Consider the following 17,270-nt stretch of genomic DNA (forward strand, 5'->3'; position numbering starts at 1 on the left):
CGGCAAGACGCTTGTATGACTTTCTTTTTTTTTTTCAGTAAGTGACAGCACAGGACAAATATATTGATTTATTTTCATTCCGGTTACCGTGTACGTAGATACGGAGACTAAATCTAGGTGCTCAGTTACCGTGTACGTAGATACCGAGTCTAGGTGAGACTAGGTGTCCGGTTACCGTGTACATAGATACTGAGACTAGGTGCCCGGTTACCGTGTGCCGTGTACGTAGACACTCCGAATAAGTATTAGTGACGTCAAAAGTGAACTACAGTTGCAAAATATCTGAATTGCCTCCCACGACAAAGGCAAACTGGGGAAGGGCAAATCTAAGCTCAAAGCAGGGTACTTTTTTACTCGCAAATGAATAGTTTTTGAAATATATCTGATTGTTCTTAATAGAGATTAGAATGCTTTGGACCAATCGGGGGGTTCCAGGGGGGCCTGCCCCACTGGGGTAAAAGAAAATCTTGGCGGTTAGAGGGGGGCATGCCCCCCCTATTTTAATCCATAGTTTGATATTTTACAGTTTTAGATTTGAAATTTTCTTGAAAATAATTGATTTGCGACAGTTTTAGTGGATTTATAAGTGATCGGCAGCAAACAGTACTGCAGTTTGACCCCCGAAGCAGTGCATCTGTGTGCGGGAGTGAAAGTAAAAATTTACCCAAAGAAGGGAATAAATTTGAAAATAAAAGTTTCAGAACAACAAAGGAATATATATAATTATCAATTGGTAGTCTAACCCCCCTTTATTTGACGAGAAAGACAAAATATCATTGCTCAATTGGAAGTCCAGTTAGATATTAAGAAGGGAAAAGTTAAAACCCCTCCAAAGGGAGCGAAAGTCAAAATAACAGTGGTCCAAAGGAAAAGCTTTTCCAACAGCATACTTTACATGATGTTCAAATAAAATCAGGACAAAACAATACATTGTCATTATTGTGATAGTGTTAGACAAGCAACGATCCTACAATATTGGAGTTTGAGTCCGAATTGCTCGGAGTTGGCCACTTCGTTAATCAAATTTGTCGGATCTGGGTAATAAGTTTAGAGTTTAACTTTTAGGATTAGTTATGTATTTTGGGCGTAGGGTGAGGGTTACCCTAACTCCACCCTTACACTAACCCTTGTTTAATTGTCCCAACCCTTTCCATTACATTAGATCCAGTAATTTAAAGAAGTTTAAGAAGGGAATCTTTTGTGATTTCGGAAAGTTTCAAACTCCCTCTTGGCTCAGGGTAGACCTAGGTTCTTCTAGATCTATGGCCAAGGTCTAGATCTAGACAGACAGACATTCATCTTGTTTTGAGGCCTAGATCTAGATCTAAATGAAGATTGCGGATGTCTTTTCGATGAACGATCGTTTTTCCTCTGTTTTGGAGTTGTAGGAATCAATAAGACAATTTGAAGAAAAGACGAGATCTCTCTCCTCTCTCTCTCTCTCTCTCTCTCTCTCTCTCTCTCTCTCTCTCTCTCTCTCTCTCTCTCTCTCTCTCTCTCTCTCTCTCTCTCACACACACACACACTTGCACACTTGCACACACACACACACACATACTTTACGGTGTCTGGGCGCTGAAATTTTCCGAAATCACAAAAGATTTCTCCTACCGGGTCTGTAAACCTCGTGACTTTGTTCCCGGTTACCGGGTCTGTATACACTTCGTTGAAAGAATGCAGATTTAGAAAAATGCCCATTACCAAAGTTACTAGATAGGCCTCTACTACCTAAAAAAGTTACTAATTAAATCATTTTTATCAGTCAATGATATGAAGCAGAGGATAGATTTTTCCAAGGAAGTGGCTATCCTCACCAGGGGTGAGAGCAGCCTGTGTCTTGCTATTCTAACCCCCCTTAGACTCAAGTGTACACAGTAGGCCTCTATACTCTATAGCACAGACACACACGGACAGCACAGAGAATAAGTTGTGCAGGTAACCGGCCATTACATCACACGGTCATCTCGTCACACCCCATTTTTGTGTGACGAAATGACTTCGCTTATACTTTTAATAGATCTCTCTAAATTTTATGCTTGCAGAGTTTTGAAGGATCTGCCTTTAGCTTTTTTTTGAGAAGTTATGATATATATATTGATGTAAATTAAATCTTCGTCCAGATTGTTCCATAGTTGAACAATAGTTTAAATAAGGCAAAAACAATGTCTGGTAAAGAGTATAGGTTTTGTTTGAAAGTAAGGGTCTAACTTTTAGCAAAATTGCAGTACCGTACGTTTCTATTAGATTTTTAATTTATTTTTAACAGAACTAAGATCTGTCCAATCACACCTTTCATCAATAATAATACCTAAGAACTTTGTTGATCTGACTGGATAGATTTCAATATTGTCAATACATATTAATGAACTGTGTAGCTGATCAGGAATAGGCATGGCGACTCGCATAGCCCCCCCCACCACACACACACCTCGACACACAGCCCCAACCCTCCCCCTAAAATCTTGATTTTCGATTGCCATGACAATGCGCGTTTGATGTTTGTAAGTGTGCTGCGAAACGACCGTCTCCATTCAACCATGTGGATTTGGTTGGGGTGTGACGAGATGACTGTGTCGTCTTGACTGCACCTTTGTGATGAAATGACTGGTGGTATTTATTGTGCAGGCCAAGATTATAAGTTTCAGGTTTAGTTTATGTAATGGGCTGGGGGAAGGCCATTTACCCCCCCCCCCCAACAACAACAAAAATGAGTTACATTGTGCGTCTAATAAGTTATGCAAGAACGAAATATCAAGTGCAAAACTTTTTTTTTTTCTGATACTCACCAGTGCTCATAATAATAGCCTAATTTAAGAAGGCTATTTGATAATTAAAAAAGCAAACAAACAAATTATGTATAATAAGGCTTTGGCAACGGTAATCTGTAGCTGGCCTTCATGATGAAAAAAGCGCCAAGCACTGATGAGCCATTTCTCAACCACATGTAGTAAGCCACCAAGGACCTAGGTGATTTTATCGGCCTGCAAGAGGTCAGGGTGGAGTCCTCATGCCCACACCGAGATGGGGGTGAGAATGACAGGTCATGAGCTATGTATAGATGGTCTTTTTTCAATCCTATGATATGTAATGTATAATAAAAATATCGTATATTGCTCAGTTTATGAATTTTTCAAAGTGGAGTTCGTGTGTAAAGTAAATAAAATGAACACAGTTTAATTGGAAAACAGCGTTAACCAAGAGAAAATAAAATCCGTTTTTTGTTGTTGTCTTCGTAACAAAACTATTTATTAGCCGAAATAATCCCATTAATAATAATGATATATAACATTTATATAGCGCATTTCCAAAAATGTAGCTCAATGCGCTTTACATTGGAATACCCATTTTTCAAAAACCTTTCTTACTGCTTCCTTTCTTCTCGCTCAAGCAATAATCATTAATGCACACACACACACATACACACACACACACACACACACACACACACGCACACGCACACATACACAGAGACTATTTTCATCCAGACATAGGAAAGAACAAATATAATGAATGATAACGTTAAAAGCTTATGAAGGATAGGCCTGTAGGAACAGAAAATGTTTAAGATGTCTTTTGAAGCTATCAAGTGTTCTTATTTGTCTTAGTTTCATGGGTAATCTGTTCCACATAAATGGACCAAGATATGAGAAAGATCTCTCTCCATATGATTTGTATGATTTTACAGGTGTCACAAGTAGGGTGTTATCGTTTGATGATCTTAGGTTTCTCCCTGGTTTATATATACTGATAAGTTCTTGTAGATAAAAAGGAGCAGTTTTATTTACACATTTGAAACACATGACGCAGATTTTAAATATTATTCGTTCTTTTACAGGGAGCCAATGCAGTTCTTTTAATAATGGAGTGACATGGTCTTGTTTTTTAGTTCTTGTATATTATATAATATATTATATGGTGGCGTCGGTGGCCTAGTGGTTAGACTCTCGGACTCGCAACCGTAAGGTCGTGGGTTCGAATCCCGTTAAGGGCCCGACGTTGTGTTCTTGGGAAAGACACTTTACACGAATTTTCCTCACTTCACCCAGGTGGGAATGGGTACCCGGCTATAGACAGCGAAAGATCTTGTCAGTTTGTTAGTGTTTGAGCGCTTAATCGGCTGCTTGCACTGTATGCTTCCCGGGAAGCTGAGAATGTTTCGGAGTGTTCTATGGTCTGCTGGGGTAATAATATAGTGTAAAGCGCATAGAGCCTGCTGCTGAGCGGGGATATGCGCTATACAAATGCTATCTATTATTATTATTATTATTATTATTAAACAAAGAATGTTTCGGTATGTAAATCCTCCCTTGCAACTCTCAAATTATAACGCAAATCATCAAGTCTTATATCATGTGCTTAAGATAGTGAAAGTGAAGAAAGAGACATGCATGATGAAAATGTCTGTGTGTTGATTGCGGGCCACAGAGAGGCCGCTATTTTACTATTTGCTTACGTTGCGTAATTTTATCACACACATCAATGTTCACAGCAGTTTCGAGAAGTCATTGATTTTAAGTTTTCTTTTATAGGGAATATCACTAGAAAAGTCATTCACCACAGTATTCACTTTGTTTCATTTCAGGCAGCTATTTTTGCTACGACAACCCAGCTGCTTTACAGGATACAATGATTCGTGACCTTGACATTGATGAGGGCCAGTTTATGGCCTTTTACTCTTTCTATTCATGGCCCAACGTAGTTTTGTGCATGTTTGGTGGTTACCTCATCGATCGCTTGTTTGGAGTACGACTTGGATCCATCATCTTCAGCTTGTTTGTTACTGTTGGGCAGGTGAGAAAGATGCTGAGATAGTCCCTTCTATGTCTTGCTTGAGACTGTCTTAGCATGATCAGTAGGATTGATATTTATAGAAGAAACTGCATATAGAAACAGAATGACACAAACAAAAGTCTGTAGGTTTAAAAAGGGAGTTTGTAATTTTCTTTTATATATGAACAGAAAACTTTTCACACTTAATTTTCCACTTTCAGCTGATTTTGAAAAAACATTACCTAGGTTGTTTGTTGCTGAAAATATTTGATTTTCCACTTTTCCTCTAGGGATTAATATTTTTCTTTGAATTTGAATGTCTTACTCTTAAAAAAAGCTGAATAATATTTTTATAGAGATGTAAACTTAGGTTGAGGCTTCAGTTAAGTGAGTGTAAATTTGTGGGCATGTATTCTAGTAGAGTTCTATTTTCTGCTTGCTTTGATCAGCTTTCTATGTTTGAAAATACCATTCTCAAAAGGTTGCCTTTAAAACATTGTACGGAATACATTTTGATAAAATCCATTTTTGTGCTTTAAAAGATAAAAAAACAACAAACTTTATTGTAATACTAGATCTAGATCTAGGTGTTTTTTCTATACATTTGCTTGTTGAAAAAACATATTGAGAGATTCTTAAAACAAACACAGGAAAGTCGATGAGTTTTTGCTGGCAGCAAAAATGAAATGCACATTAAATGCAGCACTTTCCAAAATCCTTGACATTTGTAATTATTAATATTTTAAACATTTGACGAGATCTTGTTAAATAGTATCATCACCATCATCATTTCTCACCTCGTGTTGGAGTATAGGTCACCAATAAGAGCCGTCCATTGAAATTTTTTCATTTTTTATTATGAAAGCCGTATTTCATCTGTTTTGTAATATTTTTTGTGGATAGAGGAAAAGATGCACTCCTGCCATGTTCACCTTTTGAGAATGGCTCATCATGTAGCAAATTGTGACATCTCTTATTATTTATATTGCAAACTATACACTAGCATCCCACCAGTAAAAAGTGATATTAGAAAAAGGGTAATAACGGCAGTATAAAATTGATATTTCCAGGACCATATACAGCCGAAAAGTCTGAAACTATGCTTGATCAGGGATCAAACTTTTTAACTCTTTCTATACCGATGGTGATTTTGGGTTCTGACCGCAGGTCACAAGCAATAGGCTAGAGAAATCCTGATGCTTCATTTTGATGCCTTATCTTCAGGGTTATATATGAAAAAATGGTACTATGTGTCTGAACGGAAAGGAAATTGTATGAACATTTTATAGCAAAAGAGAACGTCATAATGTAAGGGAGGTAAGCAATATGACAGAAGACAGGCGAAAGAAAATGGGGAGATAATTTTTTACCACTAATATTTGATCGACTCACCATAACTTGCCGGGCTTGAAAACTGCTACAATCCAAATCAGTTGTCATATAAAAATATATATTAATATCCATTAAAGATTTTGCTACACACCAGTTTTTGTTTGAAGTCTCTGTCATTCCTGAGTCAAATAATCACAATTTGAAAAATGTCACCACACAGTCAAATAAAATCCCCAGAGCCCCTTACCACAGTAAATAAGACTTTACTGATTGTGGTACTTGAAGCACCCTTGTGCACATACGTGTGGCTTATCAGAGCACCCTGTGCAGTCGAAACTTGTTCTTTTTCTTATCCCCTGTCCACTACAGAGAAGGCACCTAACATCAGCGCCATCAAAGTGGATGAGGTGGACATTGCCTTTGTAACGCTCAATGACATTTCCTCCATTGGCCGTTCCAGATTTTCTGGAAGGGGTAGTTACAAGGGGTGTGGGGGTAATACTTACAGCAAGTGCTGTGAGCTCATCTATCAAGCCCTGTTTGAATTCCTTGAAAGTGCATTTTTTGGTTGCATTAGGCCTGCTCAACACAAACAAAATGTTGACGTTGACTTGCGCTACCTCGAGGGACCATGTACAGTTTTCTTCCCCACCATTTTCTTGTTTTGCGATTGTGCGTACTGTAATATGAAATCATCTGGTCGCCCCTGTCACAGCTATTCATGAAGTTGTTGTAATCCTGTATCATGACAGGATTTGACACCTCGAGGGACCATGTACAGTTTTCTTCCCCACTATTTTCTTGTTTTGCAATTGTGCGTACTGTAATACGAAATCATCTGGTCGCCCCTGTCACAGCTATTCATGAAGTTGTTGTAATCCTGTATCATGACAGGATTTGACACCTTCCGAAGTCTTTCCCTGATCTCGGTTGATCCAACGCAGGAATTCGTTGCCACCACAATAAAGGGTTTCTTTGCTTTCTTGTCCTTCCGTGTGACGCAAAGGATGTCCCGTTCTTCATGGTATAAATACTGCTCCTTGAGGTGTTTGTCCAAGTGTCTTTAGTTGAGGAGGGAAGTCACTTCTGTTCTCATTCAGGGTACCCGTATAGTAGCCGAGCAGATAATAGGTATGATTTATTATGAAGGGTGCCGAGGTGTAATACCGATCAGCGAAGATGAGGTGTCCTCTGCTATAGCAGTTCCATTAGAGTTTTGAAGACTTCCACATCATGTGAAGAATCTTCATCACTCTCTTGAATGAAAGAAGTGTGTCTTTGCCAGAGAACACCAGCAAATTGTAAATGTACCCTGTAGTAGAGAGCCCGAACGTCTTGATGTGGTGTTTTCTCGGCTTCATGGCGTTGTATTGCTTGTGTAAAAATCTACACTTCCAACTGATGACCTTTTCATCCATGATGTTTTGGAAAGGGTAGAATACTGCCTGGAAATTCTTGAACAGAGCCTTGATAAATGGTTCTATTTTTGCTTTGCCTTCTGCCATGGGCTCACACTGGTGAACCATGCTGTGATACAGAAGTTGAAATTTCCTTCTGGAAAACATTTGTCCGTACCAGGGTGTATGCAGATGTCTCCTAGTAGACCAATAGCCAGCGACACGGGGGCATGGTTCCATTCCCATGGCAATGAGTACGGCCAGAAATTTGTTATATCTCGTACCGACCGACTGGTTCCCAAGCAGCGAAACTGGAATGCCTAGTGAGTTAGGTGTGTTTTTGACTTTGAATGTATGCTTTGCATTTATCTCATGGATCAAATTATCTATTGCGGTGTTATCAAGCAATGCAAAAAAGAAATCAAGAGCATTTGCATTTCCCCCCAAGTCCAGCTTAGACCCACAGACTCTACAAAAGTGGAAATCCAATTGTGTTGTTTGCTGAGGCCCTGCTTGCTACCACCCGTGGTCTTCGTTTTCTGCACCTCTTGCTGCAGCCCTTGGCCTTGTTGTTTGGGTTAACCTGGGCACCTTGTTGCTTCCTGCAGCAGCTTTGATTTTTTTTCCTTTGTATTTTTGTTTTCCTTTACCAGTGCTAGTACTGGGAACTGGCTCGTTATCTTTACTGCCACTGGAGTCTGATTGATCATCACTAGATTTAGATTGATTTCTCACAGTCACAGTGTTCTCATCAGGATCATTGTCTGAATCACTTAGAATGTCAAATTCGCCCCAGATATTGTCACAATCACTTCTATCTATAGAGAAGTTATACGGGCCGACATTATGAACTGAGCAGGACGGCCCAATTTATGACAGATACCAGACTTCAAGTGTGATGCGATCGAGAAGAAGAAGAAGACTTCTGTCACTCATGTCATCGTCACTAGATCTGTCACTCAAAGTTTCAAATAGTTTCCTGGCCTGATTGCTGGTAATACGTCAAGGAGGACAAGATTGTGCATCTCCTGATGAAGTGGGCGTATCCATGTTTGTGTTAACATTGGAAACAAATCAACACTGTCGTAGCAAATAGATTTCCACTTAAAGAAAATGCCAAACAATGCAAAGTGATGCTTTTCAACAAATTTCGCCTCTGGAAATACATATTTTTGCAAAACACTTAACATAAAGTCAGTTTAAAATGAAAAACTGATCTACAACGAAACAATACTATGCAGACCAATGAGTCGGTCCTTGGCAAAAATGACGATAATTGGAAGACCGATGTATCGGTCTCTGGTATAGATTGAGTTAAATATTCCTGTTGGGGTCGTTGTCAGAAATAGTGTCGGCAAATACCTGGTTACAAATTTCAGATGCAGGTTTCATTAACTATAATTTATAACTAATAATTATGCTTTTTCAAGGAAAAATGATTCAAAGACAGAGAAGAGAAAGAGGCTGAGACTATACCAAAACATGATCAATTGTTTGTCCTTTCCTCACCGATAATGGATAAAATTGTAAATATTAGCATAATTAGCAGAGTAATGGGTATCAAATCTGTTATTCTTTTCTGAAAACAATGTTGATATTAAATATTCCCTCTTTAACTTTCTGTCTTTTTAGTCTCACTTATAAAAGCTCTTTTGCGTGATAAATTTAACAAGTTGTTCTGTAAAGTGATACTGAAAATCAAGCCTAATTTAATAAGATCTTTGAGGACATGACATCAGCTTAGCTGTGTCATGTGGGACTAAAGAAGGGATTTTCCTGAGTTGAGTCTCTATAGGAGGGGTCCTTGAATTTTGGTTGTTTGGGGAGGTTTCCAGAATTTTTGTTTGCTTTGCTTGGTCCTGACAGGGATGGACGTGATAATCCAGCCTCTTTGATATCCTTTCTGTTTTTTTAAAAGGGGCATTACAGTCATGCAATACAGTTTGTGATCTATGAAGGAAGCTATTGTGTGCTCAAGGCAAGCTAATATGTTTTGCTAAATTTTTTCCCCACCCTCTTGCTTTGGGCTTGGGTAGTGCTTGCTTGACATTTTTGTTCTCCATCAACAGGTCATTTTTGCTTTGGGGTCACTCTTCAATCTGTATGGCCTTATGTGCTTTGGAAGATTTGTATTTGGGTAGGTAGATTTTTTTGTATTCCCATGCCATTTATTTTTGTTATAGACCAATCTCCCCCAAACGCTTTAATAAAATATTTTACATATATATGATTTTATATATTCGTGCAGAAGGAACAAATGAGAATGAAGAAATTTTTTAAAAATGTGAGGTCGTGTGGAATTTGGTATAAAAGTTCTATACTATATTTGTATTTTATTTGTAAAGCATGTTGTATCTATTATGTGATGTTTGGCAAGACTTGAACAGAAGCGACTTCCAAAGAAGTGTTCAAAGCCCTGATATAAGAGAACTCAGGCAGTCAGTTTTTGTATAATGTATAGTTTTATTATTTTTATGAATCTGCTCTTACTCTACCACATATGTACTGCCCATAAGCTAAGCCATGTTTACCTGCGGAATTGAATTGATGTTTGTGTTCATGAATGAAACTCATAGTGTTATCCATGAAATATTTATCATCCTCCATCTTTTCTTTCTATGTTTCTCTCTAGCAACATCTCTATTCTTCAGCTCTTACATGACCTAGCTGTGTTGCAGTGCTGTTGAACACTAACTATAACTAGAAATGAAGTCTTGAAATTTTCTTGTCCACCTGTTCAGGATTGGTGGAGAATCTCTGGCTGTGGCTCAAAATACTTTTGCGGTAAAGTGGTTTCAGGGAAAGGAGCTCAACATGGTGTTTGGTTTGCAGCTTAGTTTCTCCAGAGTGGTGAGTGAAGAGATATTTTATTGTACTTTGTGTGGATTTTGTAGTGTAGTACACTTGCTGAGCGACCCGACTTAACTTTTCTTGATTTGAAAAAGACATGAAAAAACTCTTGGCACTTTTTCTAGAGATCAGTCACTTACAACATTGCTTTATCAATTTGAACACTACTATTTTGGATGACCTGAGAATGATATGGGCAAGGCTAGTGTAACAAACCAATGAAACCAGAACATGTGATTTTGTCAGATACATTGTTCTGTCTAGGGACGACTGAGTAATTCAGCTCTTACAGGGATCTGTAGCAAGTTACAAGGGTTAAAAGTGGAATTCTGAGGATGGTTTTATGCATCAGATGGTATGAGGATCATGATGGTGGTAGTTGGTCATACTTTTTTACCCATCCTATGTTGTTTTTTTCTGTCTGTTGTCTTACCTGCAGTGTAGTATGGTAGTATGATGGTGATAATAACACCCCTCTAATGATTCACCAAACTTGTATAAGGTGAGGGTGTTTCTTGTAAGAAAATTGTGCCTGGGCATTGTTACTTTGCCTGAAACTTCTCACTGTGCGTATGGGTGGTTGGTTGGTGCTGTGGTGTGGTTTGCTCCTTTTCTATCAAACATCCTCTTTTGTCCTTATCTCTCCTCCTTTTTATGTTGGTTACTCTCTTGTAACACCTCTAATCTTTAGCAGTAATGTGACCTAGTTGTGATGTGAGTGCTGTTTAACTCTTACTAAAGCATGATTTCTTGATAAGTTCTTTGTAAAGGTAGCTAAGTATTAACCCTATCCGTACCTCTGGGGTCATTTTGTACCCCCAGGGTTGTATTCTTCACATTTTAGAAGACTTCTAGTGCGAAGATCTCTTTGAAACGTTCAGTATTTCTCAAAAAATCATTTTGACAGACTGCTATGCAAAGCGTACGGATCGGATTAACAAGTAAATTTCCTCTTTGGAAAGTGGTGGCACAGAGTTCCCCACATCGTATAGATACGATAGTAAAACACGACGTACGGATAGGGTTAAAGTGATTAGAGGGTCTTGACCATTGGTGACCATCTAAATGAGCTTTCAAAGACAGGACGTCTTTTGAATTCACTTTCTAAATTTAAAAGGGGGCTCAGTAGCTCAATAGTTATTATGTTTGACTGTCAACAAGGAGGTAAAGAGTTCTATCCTTGCTAGTGTAATTTTTTTCTCTCATGTTTTCTTACTCTCTGATCTTAGAGCAGGTAGGATCTAGCACCTCACTAGTCTTCTTGGATAATGTTGAAAAATTTTGGAGACCCCATGTGGAAATTCTGCAATTTAAAGATTCCTTGGCAGCTCTTATATAAAAAAAGAGTTGGCCTTTCGGTTTGTGACACAGATAAAATTCAAAATAGATTCCTACCTTCTCTAAAAACTGAAATTATTCTTTTTGGTTTATTAAAAATTAAGAGTACCTTTAAAAATAGCATATGGCTGCCTGTACTGCAAGGCAAGACAAGGGATGATTCTACCTTCTATGCTGATGAAATGGCCATTTGTGCAAAATCAGCTGCACTATGAAATGACGATCTTATTGTCAGTTCCTCTCTGAGCACTAGCAGAGTTATGAGAAGAAGGAAGAAGATAGTGTCAAAAATGTTTGTTGCTCTCAACTAGTAGAGTAAACTAGTGATGTATGACAGTAGAGTATATGACTATGTGGTATGGCTTTTGGTAACCCAAAAAATGTCCTCTAAACTGTTTATAATACTCTTTTTAAGAAGGGGGATGGATTGCATACGGAATTAAGTATGATGGCAAATTTAGGTACTAAGCCATTTTCTAATATCTGATGATCTCAGATCCTTCTTTTTTTGTCGTAGCCCCGAATTACAGATTCATTCGGGTCGGTCTTGAGCACGATCCAGTTTGATGTGAGATGGCTTCACTTCACTGATCACTTTTGTGCTTAAAAAATTAGTTAAGAGTTTGTTTGGTATGCTGGTGGCTCTTGTTTGGAAAGATGATAGTGATAGTGAGCAATGAGGATATTATCCAAGCGTTAGTGGTTATTTTCATGAACTTTTTTGCTGATTTTAGATATCTACTTGCCCTCTTTTTTCTGTCTGTTTTAATATATTTATTTCACATTTTTTTGAAAATGTAGATCATAAGAAAATAGAAAGCTAAATTAAGTACCCAGTAGGGTCCCAAGTACCGGATGTCTAATAAAAAGAAGACCCGCTTAAAGGCCAATAACTCAGTCACCTTTGAGCCAATTTCAATAGAACTTCGAAAAAGTAAAATTCAATGAGGGGGATGTCACTTTAGTCAATATGAAGAAAACCAATCAGCACGTTCGAAAAATAGAAAGTTTGAAAATTCAAACAAAATTTGAGTCAATTGCAAAACTTTACAACTTCATTAGAATCATCCATATTTCCAATTGTCTTTGTTTATGTATTGAAAAACAGATTTGTACTAAATTGATAATGCCAAATAGACTTAAGGAAGACTATTTAAATTGTATCTCCAGGTATTAATCTTTTCTCTTCATATAAGCTTCAGTGCGCCGTTGGAAATTTTGAATAACCTTGTGGCATGTTTCCGTGTTGATTCCTTGGACCTCCTGTTCAATATTAAGTTCAAACTGTTCAATTATAGTGATTTGTTTCCATAGTCTATGTCTGTCCCAAAAAACCCAAAGGAAATGATTAATGGCTTTCAAATCAAAGGAATGCGGTTACCATTCATTTGTGAATTTTCAGATTATAAGGTGTTCCCCAAACCTTTATTGCAACTATGATACAAGGGCCACTCTTGATGCTGAGGGTGTGGTTCTATCCCACTGGAATAATGCCTCCTCAACACTTTCTCCTCCACAAACTTCTCCAAAACTTTCTCAGTACGAAGCGAGATCTGTCAATGATAGTATCATATATATTTTAACCATCTTCGTCCTTACACCAGAATGGGCTGATCATGCCCCTGTAGGGGAATGCTTCTGAGAAGTAAAGTTTTGTGTTTTACCCAATTTTGTTTGGTTGGAATTTTAAAAAGACTGATACTTTTTAAACAATAATTGCAAACTTGATGTCTGTCTTGTTGAAATTTGTTTGTCCGCAGTTTTGTTGAAATTAATACAGAGATGACCGAGTTATCGGCCTTCAAGTGGTTACTCTTTAAAAATAAATTTTGATACGTAAAATGAAATGAAGGGAATTACATCTGTATAAAAAGCTTCAGTTCTTTTGGAATGAGCAGAATCTTGCAAAGGGTTTTGAATATAAGTTTTAATTTATCTGTACTGGAGTGATCTTATGTTATTGTAGGTTAGTATGTAGGTGTTATAAGTTTCTAAAGCCATTGGGTAGATCAACTGGGCGGGAAATTGATGTGAAACTGATTGGTAGGAAAAAGATTATCCTGTATCAAATGGGAGTCCTATTTTGTGTTTCTTTTTTAAAACAATTCTGTGATAATAAAGGTAAGGTTGAAGAGGCAAGCCTTTATCCTGTCAAATTAAGGTATGTTGAGTGGGATCACGTGTCTGTGCTGTATAGTAGTAAATCACATGAGCATATCTGACACTGTCAGTCTGTTTGAGATAATTTGTTATCACCTCAGGCAGCTGATGATGAATATAGTGATAGCAAGAGCAAAGACCCTAAATTGTAACACCCGGTCTGTTCTACCTAAAGCATAGCCAGTTTTGAATGTTTTGAGAAGATTTGGGGCGGGGGAATAAAAACGCCTTTGAAATCTGTCAGTGTTTCCGATTTTGTAAGAGATAGCCATACTGTCACCCTAAGGAATCCATTATTATGAACCACGTAAAGATTAAAATGTAAACCGCTGGTTTTTTGGAAGGCTTTTCCAATCTACAGTCTGTTTAGAAATTGGCCATCTCAGTTTCTGAAGTACCTTAAAAGAGAAATCATTCTTTCATGTCCTCATTTATCGAAGTTCTGGACGTTTGCTTTCAGTCACAGTTCATGTGTGTTTTAAAAATTTTATTTAAAAATGAGTTATAGATGCTATTTCCAATAGGAGGGCTCGCAAACTTTCAATATGAGATATTTGTGGGAAAATTGAGGATTGGTAAAACTTTTGTTACCTTATAAATGAAAATATTTTGGGGAGGGGGGATGGTAGTGCATTGGAAAAAAATCGTATGTTATGTTTAAAATAAAAAAAAAAAGGCTAGAAAAAGAAAGAAAAGTGTACAAACAACAATGTACATCATAAACTTGGCTCAGATGTGTACAAACAACAATGTACATCATAAACTTGGCTCAGATGTGTACAAACAACAATGTACATCATAAACTTGGCTCAGATGTGTACAAACAACAATGTACATCATAAACTTGGCTCAGATGTGTACAAACAACAATGTACATCATAAACTTGGCTCAGATGTGTACAAACAACAATATACATCATAAACTTGGCTCAGATGTGTACAAACAACAATATACATCATAAACTTGGCTCAGATGTGTACAAACAACAATATACATCATAAACTTGGCTCAGATGTGTACAAACAACAATGTACATCATAAACTTGGCTCAGATGTGTACAAACAACAATGTACATCATAAACTTGGCTCAGATGTGTACAAACAACAATGTACATCATAAACTTGGCTCAGATGTGTACAAACAACAATGTACATCATAAACTTGGCTCAGATGTGTACAAACAACAATACACATCATAAACTTGGCTCAGATGTGTACAAACAACAATGTACATCATAAACTTGGCTCAGATGTGTACAAACAACAATATACATCATAAACTTGGCTCAGATGTGTACAAACAACAATGTACATCATAAACTTGGCTCAGATGTGTACAAACAACAATGTACATCATAAACTTGGCTCAGATGTGTACAAACAACAATGTACATCATAAACTTGGCTCAGATGTGTACAAACAACAATACACATCATAAACTTGGCTCAGATGTGTACAAACAACAATGTACATCATAAACTTGGCTCAGATGTGTACAAACAACAATATACATCATAAACTTGGCTCAGATGTGTACAAACAACAATATACATCATAAACTTGGCTCAGATGTGTACAAACAACAATGTACATCATAAACTTGGCTCATTGGCTCAGATGTGTACAAACAACAATGTACATCATAAACTTGGTTCAGATGTGTACAAACAACAATATACATCATAAACTTGGCTCAGATGTGTACAAACAACAATATACATCATAAACTTGGCTCAGATGTGTACAAACAACAATGTACATCATAAACTTGGCTCAGATGGCTGCTGAAGAAGAGAATTGAAGGTTTATGAGACTGCCCTTTTTGTTGAGAAATCGAATGTGACTGAATAATTAAAAGATGTAATAACAGTGACTTTGCCAAAGACGTTTTGTCTAATTTCTAGAAAGTAAGTTCTTAGGGTAGCTGAGTATGGAGTTGAGGGTCGTGACCGTAGATTTTTTTTCTATGCATAACTGTTGTAATATAAACGTTCCTTTGAATTAGCTTTCGATGGAAAGAAATATTTTGAATGAAGTTTCATGCTGACTAAAACATGACTTAACACTTCAGTCTTATTTTAGGAATCTGTTCCTTTATAAAAATATCTTTAGACACTGATAATACAGTTGTGTTTGAAGCTATTCAGACATGTCTATGTATAATCGCCCTAGTTTATAATTTCCTATGGAGCAAGCATTCTGTTTGCGAAAATAATTGTTAGGTGGTTAGAACTTGCTCTGATGTGGTTGTACTTTGTATTTGTTCTCAAACTATTTTTTTCTTCTCTTGTCTGGTTTTTGTCATTGACATGAATTTATCTTATCATATGTGCAGTGAAACTTGAATTTGTCTTCCATCAAGTCCAAATTTGTTGGGCGTTTAAAAATTGTTTTATCTTTATTGGAGCCTGTTTGAATTGTGGTTTTCCACCCTTGGTTTAAAGTAAACTTGTTTTGAGAGCATCATGAAGGAGGAAAGTCAAATCTATCTTCCATAATTTTTTGGGGAATACCCCCCATCCCCAAAGAATTTATGTTACTGTTAAGTTTATTATTTTTTCCCCCATTTTCCAGGGCAGCACGGTGAACATGAATGTGATGCAGCCGCTGTACAACTTGATTGACGAGCACATTCATGGATACAAATGCCTTGGCATTGCTCTGTTTATTGGTCAGTAGTTCAAGCCTTTGTTGCTTTATCATCATCAGCCCTTTTCAGCAGCTAATTGGCAGGTGCTCTGGTGTGGTCTGCTCCTTTTTTCCTATCAGACATCTGTCGTCCTGATCTCTTAAAAAAAATATTTTTGTTAGTGACTCTCTTGTAACACTTAACTGATCGTGGGCACTTATATGACCTTATTGTGGTGACTAAAACAAAGGAAAGAAAGAGTCTAGTCCACCAAAAAGAGCTCTATACATATACAGTGGAGTCTGCTCGAATGGCTTACTTATTTACTTGGTGGGAGAATAGGTATATTGCTTGGGTCCTCTCCAGTATTCATGAAAGGGTTGGCTTGCTGATCATGCCAGTTTTCAGCTGGTTTGATATTCTTTTGGCTTTTTCATGCAGGTTGCTGTCTCTGTCCCCGACCCTCTTGAGATACCGGCTTTCCTCAATCTTCCCATTGTGTGTGATGCGGTGCCTTCATCTTCTCTGTGGTCGTTGAGAATGGCTATCTAATGTCTACATATCTAAGACCAACACCTGTACTACTGACCACTTCCTTCTTTCTCCCTCATGTGCTTTTTTTTTCTGTATTGTAATGACACTCTCTAAGACATTGATACAGGTACTATTCTCCTTTACCGTGTGTGGCTGTCTTGGACAATTTCGACAGAACGTTTGTCTCGGGCTATAGTCTCCCCTTCGGTTCTGCTGTAACCCACCTGCTTTAGGTCCGAATCTAAGTCCCTCCTTC

General features: G+C 37.6%; 1 protein-coding gene across 1 annotated transcript in view; it reads left to right on the forward strand.

The window, feature by feature from the left end:
• LOC101856834 (major facilitator superfamily domain-containing protein 1) overlaps positions 1-17,270 on the forward strand; it is a 30,532-nt gene that overhangs the window by 2,502 nt on the left and 10,760 nt on the right. Inside the window, exons 2-5 of the mRNA XM_005105964.3 lie at positions 4,583-4,791; positions 9,569-9,636; positions 10,241-10,349; positions 16,426-16,522. Coding sequence (XP_005106021.1) covers positions 4,583-4,791; positions 9,569-9,636; positions 10,241-10,349; positions 16,426-16,522 — 483 coding nt within the window. The remainder of the gene's footprint in view (positions 1-4,582; positions 4,792-9,568; positions 9,637-10,240; positions 10,350-16,425; positions 16,523-17,270) is intronic.

The sequence above is a fragment of the Aplysia californica genome, unplaced genomic scaffold (assembly GCF_000002075.1).
Source record: "Aplysia californica isolate F4 #8 unplaced genomic scaffold, AplCal3.0 scaffold00503, whole genome shotgun sequence".
Taxonomy (NCBI): domain Eukaryota; kingdom Metazoa; phylum Mollusca; class Gastropoda; order Aplysiida; family Aplysiidae; genus Aplysia; species Aplysia californica.